The 16,502-nt window shown below is 43.4% G+C and overlaps 2 protein-coding genes across 7 annotated transcripts in view; one reads left to right on the forward strand and one right to left on the reverse strand.

Moving 5' to 3' along the window:
• Positions 1–13,640, forward strand: part of map7b (microtubule-associated protein 7b) — a 34,429-nt gene extending 20,789 nt beyond the window's left edge. For 2 of the 5 annotated variants that reach the window (XM_049590356.1, XM_049590358.1), the window contains 12 exons: positions 3,145–3,264; positions 4,727–4,899; positions 7,056–7,195; positions 7,341–7,576; positions 7,692–7,842; positions 8,062–8,230; positions 8,335–8,439; positions 8,521–8,571; positions 8,658–8,691; positions 8,808–8,916; positions 9,005–9,192; positions 10,357–13,640. In XM_049590356.1, coding sequence (XP_049446313.1) covers positions 3,145–3,264; positions 4,727–4,899; positions 7,056–7,195; positions 7,341–7,576; positions 7,692–7,842; positions 8,062–8,230; positions 8,335–8,439; positions 8,521–8,571; positions 8,658–8,691; positions 8,808–8,916; positions 9,005–9,192; positions 10,357–10,367 — 1,487 coding nt within the window. In that variant the 3' untranslated portion in view covers positions 10,368–13,640. The remainder of the gene's footprint in view (positions 1–3,144; positions 3,265–4,726; positions 4,900–7,055; positions 7,196–7,340; positions 7,577–7,691; positions 7,843–8,061; positions 8,231–8,334; positions 8,440–8,520; positions 8,572–8,657; positions 8,692–8,807; positions 8,917–9,004; positions 9,193–10,356) is intronic. The other 3 variants (XM_049590357.1, XM_049590359.1, XM_049590360.1) reach the window with 3 other exon arrangements.
• Positions 13,641–13,731: 91 nt separating this feature from the next.
• armc1l (armadillo repeat containing 1, like) lies at positions 13,732–16,472 on the reverse strand. 2 transcript variants are annotated; one of them, XM_049590376.1, is made up of 7 exons: positions 16,341–16,357; positions 15,738–15,904; positions 15,382–15,473; positions 15,059–15,242; positions 14,850–14,966; positions 14,628–14,702; positions 13,732–14,491 (listed from the first exon to the last, which is right to left on the reverse strand). In XM_049590376.1, exons 2-7 carry the CDS (start codon positions 15,888–15,890, stop codon positions 14,297–14,299), a joined length of 816 nt encoding a protein of 271 aa, XP_049446333.1. In that variant the 5' UTR covers positions 15,891–15,904; positions 16,341–16,357; the 3' UTR covers positions 13,732–14,296. The 2 variants fall into 2 exon arrangements, with proteins under 2 accessions (XP_049446333.1, XP_049446332.1); XM_049590375.1 differs by having other exon boundaries at positions 13,733–14,491; positions 15,738–15,910; positions 16,341–16,472.
• Between the last annotated feature and the right edge of the window lie 30 nt (positions 16,473–16,502).

The raw sequence follows: 16,502 nt of genomic DNA on the forward strand, positions 1-16,502 counted from the left end.
TATCATGAAGATTAATGACTTGTTGCATTGTCCATGTCTGCTTAAAGAGTAACTTCAGTATCTCTCAACCTGGGCTCTATTTTTCCATGTTTCTGTGTCAAAGTGATTAATGGGAATAACAGTTTTTGGAATTGATTCAGAGCTGAGCGAGACAGGCTACAGCACCATCAATTTGGGTCCAGTAAAAGTGCTTGTTTTTGTCACACATAACCCTTTTCCACCAAATAAGCTCTGGTTCTTGAGCCTACATCACATACATCAACTTTTGCTGTAAAAGTATTTTAAAAATGTCAATTCAAATGAATTTTGGCAGATGTGTTGTAGTAAAGCTGCTGGATTTTGGACACAACTGCCCCCCTGTCCTTGACCACTAAAACTAATCTGCTGTTCAGTTAGATAGTTGGCCACAGGTAGACTCAGTTTGCTTCTGAACGCCTGGTCAAGTGTGGCTTGATGAGGCTAGATGCTAGCGCTAGCATCGGAGGCTGTGCTAGCTCGGACCTAAATGCTTTGCGCTGAGGTGATATTTCAGACTTTAAGTACTCCAATGGTATGAAAATTCCTTACAGCAGAGAACGGTGCTCCTATCAACAGTTCCATCTAGGTGTTTCTTAAACATAAATGTCCCATTCATGGGGGCCCACCAGCGTCATCTCATCTGCCTCCATTATGAAACAAAACCACTGCCTTCAGTGACACACCAGGTTAAAGGGCACCTCGGAGCGTGATTAATCAGCACTTTTCTTAATGCGTTTCTTTTACTGTGATTAATTAATCAAAATGAACATGTTATTTTGACAGCCCTAGTTTTTATCCAAAAACAAGCATGGACCTACTATTAATGAGACCACTGCACACTCTCAGGGCCTGTTTATACGGTTCCGTATATTTCTGAAAACGGGTATTTATCTTTGCGTTTGCACCTATCATTTACTCGTAACCGGCGTTTTTCTTGACGAAAACAGCGATTTTCAAAAACGGCTTCTTAAGTGAAAGTTTTTTTTTAAAAAAAATATCCGTTTCTATGGAGATGTGTAAACAGGATAGACGGAGATTTGGGAAAATGATGACGTTGCAACCCAGTTCGTGCATGCCCATTAGGCGCCCGGGAACCACAACAACAATGGTGGATATATGCCAGGTTGTTTACGTTTTGTTAGCACTTTTGGGACTACTTACGAGCTTACAAATGAACTTAGCCCTGCTGCATCAACATCTCTGCTACATCAGCGCACAAAGACGTCTGCTGTGCCCAATATTAAGTGCGTAGCAGCTAACTATGCTACATAAGTTTAAAATGTAGTTTATCATTGTTTTTATCACTAGCGAGGAAAACAAATCACTGTGCATACCCAGAACGTTCTTCTATGGTGTTTGACATATGGCGTATCGCCACCTACTGGCCTGGCATGCTAATTGGATCGGATATCGTTTTCATAACCGATTGTGTAAATCCAGATTTTTTTTTATACGTGATAAATAAAAATCTGTTTTTATTTGTATCGGTATCCGTGTAAACAAGGCCTTAATTTCTGATGCTTTCTCACTTAAGGTCTCTGTTATTGCCCTCTACATACTCTCTTTCCAACCTGTAGAGCAGGGAAACTCAACTTGCTTTGCCCCAGAGGCCACTTATGCAAAATTACAGTAGACCAGGGGCCAGTTAATAAACAATCATCATATTTACCAGTGTCAGAATTGTCTGTTTTCAACCTCTCAGCGTTGACTGTCCTCACTTACTTTTGCTAAGAGGCAAATCCAGTCGCAGTAGCCTCGCACAGGTCAGCTGTATGCAGGGGCGTTTCACCTGGACCTCGGTAAGGGTGGTCAAGGGATTCTTCTCTGGCATTTTTCAAAAATATATATAAAAAGCTCTGTTTCGACGCTTTATTTTATGCACTCTCCCACCTTTATTTACTTTCAAAGGACAAAAACATCCCAGTGTGAATCAGTTTATTTTCATTGTGAATTGCAAAAAATGGTTGGCAGGCCAGAAGGCCACAAGTTGTCCATTTCATGTTGGTGGAATAAAGTATGACAGGCTGAGATTATTATTCTAAATTGCTGACAACATTATGGAAAGGATCACGTAAGAGGTCGACCTTTTTGTTGAAGAGTAAGATCCTTTTTGTTTAACCAGAAACAGCCCAGAAATCACCATCATCAAATCCACCGGACCCGTCCTTTAAAGTCAACAGGAACAAAATAAATCTCACAGAAGCCATCTTGCTTTGTCTCTCCACTGTTCCAACCATTTGCAACTCTGGTTTAGTTGAAATAAACCCTTAATTCACCCAGTTAGATGTGAAAATATGCTGCGTCTATACACGCTAAAACTACTGTTTCTTTAAATGGAGTTTGGTGGGTTTGGTGATGGTGATATCTGGGCTGTTCCTGGTTAAACAAAAATGATCTTACTCTGAAACAAAAAGGGATCCTTTCCAAAATGTTGTCAGACACTTATGACATCTGAGCCTTTAGCGGCAGGCTGACACAAGCACTTTTGGTACATTGAGGGTGCTCAGCTGCTTGTAAGGATTACACTGCAGCCATTTTCACGGCTGGCAGCTGCAGCAGTCTCTCTCAATACTGGACCAATTTCAAAAATGTTTATCAGGTTAGAAAACACCGAAGTTACCCTTTAATAAGTGATGCATTATATGCAGTTTGCATGTACATGTCTACCCAGGTACTGGGGACTCTGCATGGCCAAATGCTTGTTTGCCAGATTAATTCATAGATTTCTCAAAGCTCAAGTAAAGACTGTTTCTGGAAACGCAGGTGCAATACGTCCTCTCGTCTGCACTGTTTATTTGAAAGCTCTCCCTCCCTGTGTTTGCTCTTCTCTCCAGGCTGTTTGCTTCCCTTTGTAATTAACAAACTGGTGCATGCAGGTGAAGGTGTGACATAGCAGCCTGTGCATGGTTACGACTTCACTTAAGTTCTCGCCTCCACTGTTGTGCAGTGCGAGGGAAGGAATGAGAAACAAATGCAGTCATTACGCATAATTTTTAATCTGCTTTGACTGATCGCTCAGGCTAATCAGTGGGCGGTCAGTAGTTTAAGTTGTTATCAAACCTCAAATGTTACGTGTGTGTGTGTGTGTGTGTGTGTGTGTGTGTGTGTGTGTGCGCGTGCGCTCAGGCCTGCGCCGTCTTCCGCTGACGCCATGGGAGAGCAATGTGGTGAACCGCCTGCAGCAGCCAACACACTCCTACCTGGCTCGCAGCCGCAGCGCCATGAGTCTGTCTGGAGAACAAGCAGGTAATATACACACATCCCATGTGAAGACCCCTTGCAGCTCGTCCGGTCAGTAGTGAGTGAAAAAGAGGATCTTTACCTGGGAATCACCACTCTTAGAAATATTTATGTTGCTTTTATTTTGGCCTCTTGACCAGAACAGTTTCGGATGTTAATCAGATTTGGCCAGACTTAAAGCATTACACCGTCTGAAACTTCCCTCACCAGCCTGTATCAGGCACACAAAGCTCACACACACACACACACACACACAGGTCTAAATAAGTAAGCTGTTCAGGAAGTGTTCTCCTATTGATATCATACCCTGTCTCCTGCTGTTGTTACCACGGCAACAATAGCTTTGGACAGATTGTGTGCATCGCTACGTCCAAAATTCCATACTATGCACCACATACCCAATGTGTGTATTATTGTTTAACACACTTTTATGTACATAAACAGTAGTATGAATCCTTTCTGCTGCACTGAGCTGTAAATCAGCATCACTTCCTGAGAGTCTCTTCAATGGTTAGAGATGTGTAACCATGGTAACCTGCGCCAACCTCAGCTTCACTGGCATCTGCAAACATGATCATATGACAGAAGATGTTGTGCAACTGAGAGCCCACAACAGTTGTTAAAAGGCCATGTGACCTTCTTTGACAGCCCTGTTTGTTGAAGTGCGCTACTTTCCCTGGCAGTTCACATCATCTTGTTGAAACTGTGTGTTTCTGCCTGTGTCTGTTATGTTTGTACTGCTGTGTTTTTACACTCACATACACAACAAGTCTCTTGCATTGACCCGCACACAACACACTGTATCTTTATTTTGCTTTCCTCGACTCTGACACATGTCTTCAGTGTGAAGGTGCACTTTAACCTCTTGTGTTCTGTGTGTTTATCCGCATGCTCTCTGTCCTCTCTGGCGGTGTCGGGTCTAATGCATCCATAATAAGTAGTTTATTCTGAGTGAATGACTTTCAAACTAGAGATGCTTCCAACACTGGGACTTGTCATAGTCGTGTTTGGTTTGTCATACCACTCCTATAATGGGTCAAAGTGAATGGATGGTTTTCTATATTGTGTCGTGGTTTATAAAGCTGTCACATTTTTTTTCTTAACTTCTAACTCAATTAAAACCTTCTTTTAAAAGCATGACACTAATTTCTTTGACATGCAGTTCCCAGGTGATGGTTACAGTGTGTTGATAGTTGAGCTTGTAGTGAGTAGCACTAACGCCTTCTTTCTCTTCTTCTCTGTTTCCACCAAACATCTTTTTCATTCCTCTCCACCCTCCACTGATTTTCCCAAACTCACACCTTCTCCTCATTAACTCACCTGACATCCTTCTCATTCCTTCCTCTCTGTCCTAATCTCTCGCTTCACGCTCCTGTCTATCAAACCTTTACTCATCAAACCCTCACACTGTCCCGATCCACACCTTCCTCGAAACACTCCGAACTTCCCACCTTGTACGTCATCGTAGCCATGCCTGTTTGTCCTCGCTCAGTGTCCTGCCACCCCATGGGCTCCATGTCCTTCAAAGCCCTGCAGGCCCAGCCGCTTCCTCACTGCCGCAGCCAGGACAGGAGCCTCAGCAGGGGGACGGTGTCGTCCTGCGCCACAACTCCCCGCAGGAGGACCACTGGCACCACACAGGTGGGTCACAGCATCAGCCTGCATCTGTGTTTGACTGAATGTCAGAGGGGGGACCAAGTCATTGTTTTACTCGAGTCTTTGAAGTCATGTCCCAAGACAAGACAGTCAAGTCCCAAGTCGTGACCTTTGGAGTCATTAACAAGTCGTAATGCGCTTCTTAACTTTTGTATTTATTTGTTAAAACAGGTTTGTTAAAAAATTATTTAGCTTTTAAAGGAAATGACCACTTCAGAATGAAAATACAGACAGTACTTACTGACCCTCATGCCGACAACAAGTCCAGCGTAGTTTTTTAATCCACAAAACTCGTTCGGGGTATTGAAGGATAACAGCTAGCAAGAATAACAGCTACACTTGAAGTGCATGAAACCCACATTTTGAAAATGTAATAAAACTCCGCCAATGCATTTCAAAAACGTCAGAACGGCTCGTCCTTCGTAATCTAAGTGCCCTGAAGAGTTTCTTGCATGCAAAACTGACTTGAAAAGACGTAATTTACTCCACTTTTATAGCAAAGAGTGCTGTGTTTACATGGCAACTCGCATGAGACTAGCTGATGGCTAGCGGTGGTGCTAGTTCTCGAGTCTCACACGAGTTGCCATGTAAACACAGCACGCCTGCAGGCTAACTGACCACAGTGAGAAATTATGCTATAAAAGTGGAGTAAATTACGTCTTTTCAAGTGTAGCTGTTATTTCCGGCAAGTTCTTATCCTCCCATACCCCGAACGAGTTTTGTGGATTAAAAAACTTGTCGGCATGAGGGTGAGTAAGTACTGTCTGTATTTTCATTCTAAAGTGGCCATTTCCTTTAAGCTAACTACAGCTAACAGTTAGCTTGCTAACTATGCTAACATTAGACTCAGCTTACCGTTCTTTGAACTTTAAATGTCGAATGAAGTTGGAAGTTGTTGTGTCTTTTTCTGTAATTTCCGACCCGCACATTTTGCATACTGTTAGGTTTTCTGTTTTTTTTTTTGACACAGCTTTGTTTTTGTACATGAATGAAACTATCTTTGGTATCATTTTTTCCAACTGGCGCTCAGCAATGTAACATTAGTTTCTCATGGTTCTCTCCTGCAACTTGAGTGGAAACTGCTGGTTTGGTTCAAACAAAATGGGTCTGGGGATTTAAGTGTTGACTTGCTGGGAAGTCAGCCAAATACAGTAAGTTGTTATATATCAGCATATCGGATATCGGCAAAAAAATCCAATATTGTGCATCCCTAATGGATTCTCAATACGTAAGACAACTACAACATTGTCAGAAATGTAACCTGTGATACCTGCTAGGTGCTCAGACGATGTGCTTGTGTGCTCACGTGATGGGATAAAATTAAGTTTTCCTCTTTTTTTTTTTTTTTTGCATAATAATCTACTTGAACCTGTTTGCTGTGGTATTTCTATTATTTTTCAGTGTTTTACTATTAGAAGTTTGTAATTTACTGCTGATCACTCACACACACAATATATCTTTGTTGCTCTGCTCCTCAAACACACAGACACATACATACTGTACCTGCTGTCCATCTGTCTGCTGCGGTGTCACAGCTTATACCATTAAGGTCTTAGAAGGAAGGACATCTTCTGTACTTTATATTCCACACTGTGACCTACGGGCACATGCATAAACCCCTCATTGACACACAAATCCATAATCCAGACCCAATCCGGCAGACCAGTTATACCCCAGTTACACCTCTTACATGTATGTGTCATAATATTTAGGCACAGTACACTGTAGGTGAGTGAGGGCTCAGTGGCTCGCACAGACTGTAATAATGTCTGCCTCCTCTACAAACAGGAGATGATAAATAACTTGTGAGCTGGTCTGAGTGAGGAAAGGTTGATTTTTATTTTGGCAACATTTTTTTTGTTTTATGTTGATGTCATGGCTCGGTGCCAGAGGTTACGCACGGCCACAGGCAGGCTGTCTGAGACTAATCCTGTTACTGATCATCTGCTGCTGCTGTCAGGACAACTTCGCTCTGTGAACCTTCTGTATCACCTGATTACTCTGTGTGTCATCAAGGATGTTTTTGTGAGGAGCTATTCTGGTGACGTTAGGCTGCTGGCTCACCTGGATCCTGATCAGGTGAAAAAAATGTTCCTGAATAATAATTTTTTATTGTTTCGCTTCATCTCTGGCACCAACAGCAGAAAGACCGTGACAATGTGAGGAAGTCATGGAGCAACCTGTCACTCCCACTGGCTCCCATTCTCACTTTGCCCCCCAGCAAGCGCTCCACTTCTCCAGGCAAGAAGAACAGCAAAGTGACAGCGCCCTCTCCTGGCAGGTAGGAGAACACACCCATGATGGTTGATGACATGAAGGACAGATTAGGGTTATGGACTGGTGGGAGCAGGGTGGGTTAGGGTGTAACAACTATCAAACTAGATTTAATAAAAACATCAAACTGCTGCGTCTGTTGTTGCACGCAGGCCTCCACAAAAGTCAGCAGGGCGCCCCCCGACCCCCAAGCTGCTCAAGTCTCCGGGGGCTGAGGACCCTGGAAATCTTCGTCCTTTCAGGGTCACACCTGAGAGCCCCCAACCCACCAGAGCCCCCGGAGAGGAGGAGGAAGAAGAGCAGGTCCTCAGTCCTCCTCAGCCTCGACCTCAGCCGCTGGGTCAGAACAAGAGCAGCAGTGAGCTCGCACCACCAGCAGCAGACAACGGTCAGTTTACCACGTCAAATCCTTTTCACGCCCACATTATCGCTCAGTCTGGATTGTCTTTTATCAGTCTGTTTATAAGATAGATTAGTTAAAGTTTCATTATGATGCCCTCTAGAGAGCATGAGCAGTCCTCCAGCCTACAAGCCCTCAGCTGGCACCACAGATCCAGAGGAGGCGAGTCGCATCCTGGCTGAGAATCGTCGGCTGGCCCGTGAGCAGAGGGAGAGAGAAGAGGAGGAGCGCAAGCAACAGGAGGAGCAGCGGAGGTGAGTTGGCTGCGCTGTATGCAAACCTGTGTGACCTAGAGTAGCATGCGAGGAGATGGATAACACTGAATACATCAGCAAGAAAAACAAAACAGGACTGCAGAGGTCAGGAGGCCACATAAGCGGAGCTCTGGCCCCAAAACACCCTCTGAATCTGCACCTATGACTGAAGGTGTGTATCTGCATTCTTGACTGTGATGCATTTGTGTGTCTGCACAGATTGGCGCAGGAGGAGATGGCTCGCCGTAAGGCCGAGGAGCGAGCAAAGAGAGAGGAGGAGGCTCAGCGTCAGGCGGAGGAGATGAGAAGGAAGGAGGAGGAGGAGAGGAAGGCGGAGGAAGAGAGACTTCAGAAAGAGAGAGAGGAGGCAGAGAGACTCCAGAAACAGGTCAGAGAAAGTTTTGAAGCCGACCTTATAAAGTAGGCGTCTGTTGATCTTACAATAAAATCAAACTCTGTGTGTGTGTGTGTGTGTGTGTGTGTGTGTGTTAGAGAGAGGAAGAGGAGTCTCGACAGAGAGAGGAGGCAGAGAGACTGAGGCAGGAGAGAGAGAAACATTTCCAGAAAGAGGAGGCTGAACGCCTGGAGAGGAAAAAGGTGACGCATGTTCACACACATGTAGTATTTCATGTTAGTCCTCTTGTGCAGTGCATGTAACAGTTATGTTTCTTCCATCAGCGTCTGGAGGAGATCATGAAGAGAACACGACGCTCAGACACAGCAGAGAAGGTAAAGACTAAGGGAAATGTCTGACTGGCCATAAAGAGTCTGTCGTTCATCACGTTCATTCTCTCTTTATTCTTTCCCATCTGTAGAAAGTTGTTCCCAACAGGAATGGAGACAATGCAGGTACCTTAATAAACCTTTTTCTATCATAATACATTCTTTTATTATGAAACGTAGCCACTTCAGTTGTTACCATGTCGCTGTTTCTGACTGCTGTGTTGGTATTATCTCGTCATCAGTGACCCCTGCTGCTCCGAGTCCATCCACAGTGACTGCATCACCAACACACAACAGCAACGGCCGCCAAGCCGACCCAAACACCACCGCACTGAGCCACCCTGACCAGAGGTAGAGTTTTAGATACATTCACAGAAAACATGATGTACTACAGGAGGCTAAAATTTAAATAAATCTCCTCTCCGTCGTCTTTCTCCAGGGAGAACGGGGAGTTTGAGGAGGTGATTGTACTGCCTTCACATTCCAGGTTGTCTCCTCCTGAGGGAGAGGAGCAGCAACAGCAGCAGCAAGAGGAGGAGGAGAGAGTTTCTGTCTTAGCCTTCAGGGAGAACGGTCTCCTAAAGCCTCTAAGCGGGATAGAGGACATATCAGCCCAGCAGGGACCAGGTCAGAAAGCGTCCTCTCTCTGCTTCACCCCTCACTCTTTCATTTATTATCATCTACTACATTTCCTCATCTTTATTCTCCTGATAAAGTTCCAGAGGAAGTTGGTTGTGGTGGTTAACTTTGGGCGTGATCATCTTACTTAATGAATGCTGATACACAGCATTTGGGAAAAATAGTGAGCAAGGGAGTTCAAGTATCTCGGGAACTTGTTCATGGGTGAGGGTAGAATGGAGCGTGAGATGGATCGGCGGTTTGGTGCGGCGTCTGCAGTGATGTGGGTGCTGTGCCGAACTGTCGTGGTTAAGAAGAAGCTGAGCTGGAAGGCGAAGCTTTCAATTTACTGGTCCATCTATGTCCCAACCCTCACCTATGGTCATGAGCTCAGAATAGTGGCCAAAAGAATGAAGTCGCGGATACAAACAAGTTTCCTCCTTGGGGTGGCTGGGCTCAGCCTTAGAGATAGGGTGAGGGGCTTGGAGTGGAGCCGCTGCTCCTTCGCATCAAAAGGGGTCAGTTGAGGTGTTCAGGCATCTGATCCTGTTAGAGGTGTTCGAGGCATATTCCACTGATAGGAGGCCCCGGGGCAGACCCAGAACACGCTGGATGGATTATATATCTCATCTGGCCTGGGAACACATTGGGGTCCCCCAGGAGGAGCTGGAAAGTGTTGCTGGGGAGAGGGACATCTGGGGTGCTTTGCTTGGCCTGCTGCCCCTGCGACCTGGCTTCGGATAAGCAGTTGAAAATGGATGGATGGATGGATGGATATAGCGTCTTGAATTTGGCCAGTGCAAACCCTTCAGAGCTAGGTGCCACAGCAGGCTAGTCGCAACACCATGTCTTAACTGTGTAACAGCAGCAACAGAAAGTTTACCAATCCGGCCTAAGCAGTTTAGTCCCCCCGGTCCCCGCTGCTGCAGCCACTGACTGAGGGTCTGTCTTCAGAGCTGGTTTGTAGCAGTGAGGAGTGAAGCACTCCTATAAGTTGGGGTTAACGTTAGCTACACAAACATAAACTTGATGCTGCAGCTGTGAGCTTTTTGCTTGTCTCGCCTTATCTGTAAAGCAGAGACTTTCTGTATCTTTTTTTTAAAGAGGTGGGTTATTTACCTGACCTTAGCCTTCATAGCACTGACAGTTTTCTTTGTTGCCCCTTGTTTGTAGATGTTGCCTGACGTCCTGTTAGGCTGAGATGCTTCCACACCCAGAGAGACAGGAAGTGAGACGGCCAGAGAGAGGTAACACAGCGCTGTTGGACTGAATCAAAGGAAGGACTCGCAGCATCACAGCCCAACTCTTCCTGAGGTTTACTTTCTCACCCTCCCACAACAGAAGAGCACCGCAGCCATTTCCCAAAGATGGTGTCTCCAAAGATCTCCCTAAAACACCTCCAGAGAGACTTTCCCTTCAACACACTCTCTGGGGGACGGATCGTCTTCTCTGTCTCTGACCACACTCGGTCACAGTGTTCTGTGCGCGGCCCCGACGACTCCTGATTCTGACGTTAATGTCCTGAAATCACAGAATTGACTCTATAAACGTGTGTGTGTATGTGCGTGTGAGTGAATGAGAGACTAATAATAATGTAAACTGAGATCAGCTGTAAAGTCTTCAGCCGTGATACTTGAAGAGATTTTTTTTTTTGTTGCTGTAGAACACACTGTTATCAGACTGACGAAATCAGCGGTGTAACTGGAACTCGCACAACAGGCTCCGAATTACAAGGTTTCATTAACGCGCTAACTGGAACCTCCTAATTCTCACGTTACAGAAGAGACGAGATGTAGGAATGATGTCAGTGCATGAAGTTGTATTAAAACTGCAGGAAAGTGTCATGTAATATATTTTTGCTGTGTCTACAGTGTTTAAGACTAGAGGGTATTTTTGGGGGGCGAGGCCGGGGGTGTTGGAGTATCATGGAGTTTAAGTTAAATAATGACAAAATGAAAATACTGTTCTCAGCTGAGAATTAGGGTGTAAACTACTGATTATTCTTTGTTTAGTTTTATTCAATTGCTGTACAGATGAAATGTGATTCTTTGTTTCGTCCTGTCTTTGTTTAAATTGAGAAAAGAAAAACCTGCTTCAACGTTAACTGCCCTGTATTTTCATTTGTTAACCCCGTCAGTGCTGCCTCCTGTCACACCCAGCCGGTGTGTGAGGACTCCGCTGTAGCCTAGGAGGTTGACTTTTGTTTTGGCCAAGTAAAAAAAAAAGATTAAAATAATTTGCTGATGTTGATTCTGAAATAATCTGATTGGTTTGATCTTTCTGATGAAGGATTTAAGAAGAAATGCTGCTAATTTTGACGTTCCTTTGCCTTACCAGACACACTGTAGGAAGAATGACTCGTCTTTGTCATTGAAATGAAGTTATGCATTCCCAGCATGAGCTGTGAGGTTCTGGCCACATGCCACAACTCTCCAGTTGCTTCTTGATTTATGTTGAAAGTATGACAGCTCATGATGAAGTGTGAGTCATCATATGAGAGGTATAATGTCAAACTACTGGTCCTTTGTGCAGATTTTCATTAATGAAAGACAAAAGAGGGGAATTAAAGGGTACGTACAGTATTTTTCAACCCTGTTTTCTCATGTTTTTTTGTCTATGTGACTAATGGAGACAGTTTTTGAAACTGGTCCAGTATTGAGCGAGAGCAAACAGGCTGCAATGAAATGTTATCCCTGAAAAACCTGAGCAAATTGGCTTGGTTTCCTTCAATAACCTGGGAAGAAGGCAATGAGCAATGCAAGAAGAAATGAACCTAAGATATTAACAAGAAATTGTAAAAGGAGAAAATTTAAAACAAGAAAATTAATAAATAAAAAAGGGAAATTACCTCGAAAAAGGGTTTAAAAATTATGATAATTATGTAGCATAATTTTGAATATATAATAATTCTAAATGTTTTTCCCTAGCTTTTTCAAAATAAAATTAAAAACTAGAATTTTTAATTCTAAAAAAATTAAAAACTAAAAAAATAGTTAATAAAAAAACAAACAAGGGCATAACCTTGAAATAGAGCTTTAAAATTATGATAATTATGTAAGTTAATTATGCAGGTTTATCCCTAGCTTTTTAAAAATAATTCTCTAAATCTCTTTTTGCAATTTGTGTAACATTTCTTACCAAGTTGCCATGTTTTTGAAAGAAATTGTATCAATTTGCTCAGGGTTCAGGGGTTAAAATACTTGTGAAAGGCGTCTGAAAGCAGCACAAGAAACGTGATGTTGCTCCAGGTTTCAAAGGGTTAATGCACAGTTGTGCACTGTCAATTTACGTCCTCTAGAAGTGCTGGGTTTTGCCACTGACAGGCTCAGATTGTTATTCTAAGTGTCTGACTACATTACTGGAAAGGATCCCTACAGAGATAGACCTTTTTGTCAAAGAGTATGATCCTTTTTGTTGAACTAGAAACAACCCTGAAACTGTTTTGCCAAACCCTCCAGACTCCATTTAATTAAACAGTAATTTTATCACAGTAAAACACACTTCATTCAAAGGTGAACAAAACAAAATAATACCCACAGAAACTATCTTGACTCGTCTTCCCACTGTTCCAACAATCACCAACTTTTTTTGGTTAAAATTACCTGAAATTCACAAAGTTACTTAAATATGCTGGCTCTAAACATGCTAAATTTACTGTCATAAAATGGAGTTTGGTGGATTTGCTGATAAAGATCTCAGGGCTGTTTCTGGTTAAATAAAAAGGTCTATCTCTGTAGGGATCCTCTCTAAAATGTCATGAGCTTATAATAACAATCTGAGCCTGTCAGTGACAAAAACAAGCATTTTTAGAGGATGTAAATTGACGGTGCAAAATTGCCCCTAGGCGTTACACTGCAGCAGCTGTTGGCATCACCGCTGTCCCTCTCAATACTGGAGCAGTTTCAAAAATTATTCTTCCATTAGTCGCTTAGACACTAAAACATGGAAATATGAGGCCCTGATTGAAAAATACTGAAGTCACCCTTTAAAGTAAATAACTGGAACCCAACTGTTGCCCTGTGTTATATTCACTTTTATCTTTTAGCTGCTCTTTTAGCATTTGATTCTCAAACCTTTGCACTTCCTCTTTGTTCACATCCTGCAGTACCACCAAAATGGAAGGAGACGTACCCATGTCTTTGTTAAGTAGTGCTGGTTTCTGCCAGCAGTACGTAACATGCTGTAACTTATCTTGAAGATAAACTGCTTGTAAATGACATTATACATACATATCCTATAAATGTTTCAAAGTCGATATATTTTACTAAGACTGACCACGAGACTAACGACTAACGTGCCCTGTACTTCACAGGAGGGTCTGTGGGGTGACATCTCTGAACCATTGTAAAAATGAAATCACTGTCCGACTGTTGCAGCTGTACCGTTTGGCAAGTAAATAAAACTTTTTGAATTGATTACCTATTTACTGATGTGGTAATGTAATGATTGTGTCCTTTTTGATCAAAAGTACAGAATAATGGGAGAAATTAAAGAATTAATGCACACTAAAAAAAATGTAATACGTTTATTTCAGCATAAACCAAAACCATGACCAACAAACAGCAGAATATACAAAAAAAATGTAAAATTCCAACTGTATATTACAGTGTTGTTCAAACACTTTTTACATTGAGAGAAAATGGACAGTTTTACCAAAAGAATTAAAGAAAATATTTACATTTAATGAGAATAGTGGTAGAAATCAGCATCATAAGTCCAGAGAGAAAATTTGTTTATGTACATGTTTTGTAATTTTTTCAAGTGTGTGACTCCGTTCAACTAAATCCATGAGAGCTGGATGGAGCAGTGAGTGACAACAACCCCGCCCACATTTCAGAGTCCTGTTTGTGGTGGAAACGCTAGGGTCCAAAGGTACCATACCAAAAGTGTTTGGTGGAAACGGGGCTTCAGTAAATTAGAAGTGCTTTTACACGTTAACAATCTGTAGTATTTCACAAGAACTGATGGTGAGTTCAGACCGTGCACACGATGCCACAATTTTGGCCTGTGGTGTGCTAACATCCAGTAATGTCCACTCCAGTAACAAACCCAGCGGCAGGGAAAAGTCATTCAGCATGACTTTGCGTCACTGAATCTCAGAATCAAACCAGTTTCACCAGTAGAAGGTTTTGGTGAGGAAGCCGGCGGCAGCGTTGAGCCAGCTCCCGCTGGAATCCTCCTTAGCTGTGGTGCGGGAAATTGCTCGGTCAACCTCCCTCTCTGGGCTCTCCTCTTCCTCTGGGAGGTAGTCGGGTAGAGCAGAGTTCTGCTGCACTTCCACTCCAGACGGGTTCAGAGGGATTAAAACCTGAGTGAAGTGGTTTGAGGGGAGAGAAGCTGAGAGTTAAGTGTGAACACACACCTGTGATTCTTGTTTCTTGAGGGACAGAACAGTACACGACCAAGTCTTCTTTGTCAAAACATGCTCTCAGGCCACCACTCACCTCTTCTCCTGTCTCATTCTTCACCACCTGCTGGGCTGACAACACCTTAGTGGCAGCGATGGCCGACGCCAGACTCTGCAAATCAAAGAAACACAAGGGAAGGAGGTGACACCAGAGGTCAGATGTAGGTGTAGATCAGTAGCTGCAGGGATATAAACTAATACTTTAACAGGCTTCTTCCTCAACACATGGTGACAGTATAAGTTTGTCTTTGTGTGTTACCTCAGTGGACAGGTCTGAACGGATGCGGACGGTGCATCTTTTGGAAGCCATCTGGAAGGTGAAGCTGATGACTCCTCTGACCTTCAGAAGAGCCTCCTCACACAGGCCTCGCTGGTCCTTGAGAAGAGAGGGAGACTGTGTTAGTTACCATGCTGGCAATGATAATAATCAACACTGTCATGCATATAAGTGTGTGTGATCCGACTCACAGTGCTGTCCAGGCCCTGGATGTGCAGAGTGACAGACTTGGCCTTCTTGTTGGAGGAGTTGATAAAGAACTGGGATTTCTTCCTCCTCTGCCTCTCAGGTGTGCGTGGCACAGGATTAGGAGGTGCACTCAGAATGTCAAACACCTCCCGGGCCAAAGCTGTGATGTCGACAGACAAGCCATCCCTGTGTGAAGAAATATGATACTTAATGTAACCTGGTTCCACTTCTATCACTGCCCACTTCTCTGGGCGTAGATCTAGTGCACAAGTGAGAACAAGAAAACACCCTACAGGCAGTTAAAAATACATAAAAATCTCCTCACCTCTCAATTAGATTCTCCAAGCTGACCATCATACCCAGTTCATTCTTCATGGTGGGGATGTTGGGGGACAACTCAGCCAAGTAGCGCAGGGTCTGAGGGCAAAGGAAGACCTCAGAAGGATTAAATATGCACTGCATTTATAAAAACAGGAACCTGCAGCTACCCAGCATGTTGAAATGTACCTGACACTTTTTCAATATCATGATCATTTCTCAATGTCATGTGCAATACTACTTTTCATTGTTATATCATTCTTAATATAATAATAATATTGTTGATTATCAGGCACAGTCAGCTTCCTTTAATGTGCATTGAGCAGGAGGACAGTACAACCATGAACAGTCTCTATCACCCACCTGAAGAGTCGCAAGTAGCACCTCTGGGTTCTGGTGGTCCAGGAAGAGGACCAACCCGGGGAGACAGCCCTGATCCTGGACTATCACCGCTCGGTTCTGCGGCTCAGAGGCCAGGTCCCGCAGCTGGCTCACCACCGACAGTGCATCCATCATCTTTGATAACTTTACTAGACCTGAAAGCGAGAGTGGTGACGTTATTTATAGGTGTTTGTGGCCTCTTTTAAGATGAACGTTAAAGTAATGGTGGACAAAATCGCTGCTGCGGTGAACGTTAAATTTAATTAATTAAATTCTGATAAGCAATCGTTATTTATAAGTTAACTAGATGATTTTAGGCTAGGAAACTCGAGGTAGTAAAGCTGACGTTAGTTTAAAAACGCTTAATAAAAGTTCTCCTGTCAAACAGTAGCGCTAACGTTAAGGCTAGCTAAAGATGCTAACGTTAGCTGCTTTTAAAACGTGAAGAAGTCGACCAACGTAAGCAAACGCCATTTTAATTTGTTTCGTTGCGCCGTTTACATACGAATTAAAATGATATCGATAATATAAACTTCCTGGAAGTGCGATAAATATGATGAAATTAAGTATTTGCGGTGTTCTTACCCAACAGAGGAAGCAGCTCGTGCACAAAAATACAAATTTGGTGCACACATTTCGGGACACGCTATTGGTCGAGCAGCCGTTGCGACGCTGCATGGTCGCGCCCCCCTATTGGCTCCTCTTACTACTTCTGTTTTTGCAGCCAATCAGAGGAGGCGTTGCTGC

Source organism: Epinephelus fuscoguttatus, linkage group LG11 (assembly GCF_011397635.1).
Source record: "Epinephelus fuscoguttatus linkage group LG11, E.fuscoguttatus.final_Chr_v1".
Classification (NCBI taxonomy): domain Eukaryota; kingdom Metazoa; phylum Chordata; class Actinopteri; order Perciformes; family Serranidae; genus Epinephelus; species Epinephelus fuscoguttatus.

Bases quoted from the DNA above. Each gene is read 5' to 3' on its own strand.
- armc1l (XM_049590376.1), bottom strand. From the start codon at position 15,890: ATGATGGATGCACTGTCGGTGGTGAGCCAGCTGCGGGACCTGGCCTCT. The intron at 15,474-15,737 runs GTGGGTGATAGA...CTTTGCCCTCAG, and splicing joins TGCTACTTGCGACTCTTCAG to ACCCTGCGCTACTTGGCTGA. The intron at 14,492-14,627 runs GTGAGTGGTGGC...CACTTCACTCAG, and splicing joins AGAATGAGACAGGAGAAGAG to GTTTTAATCCCTCTGAACCC.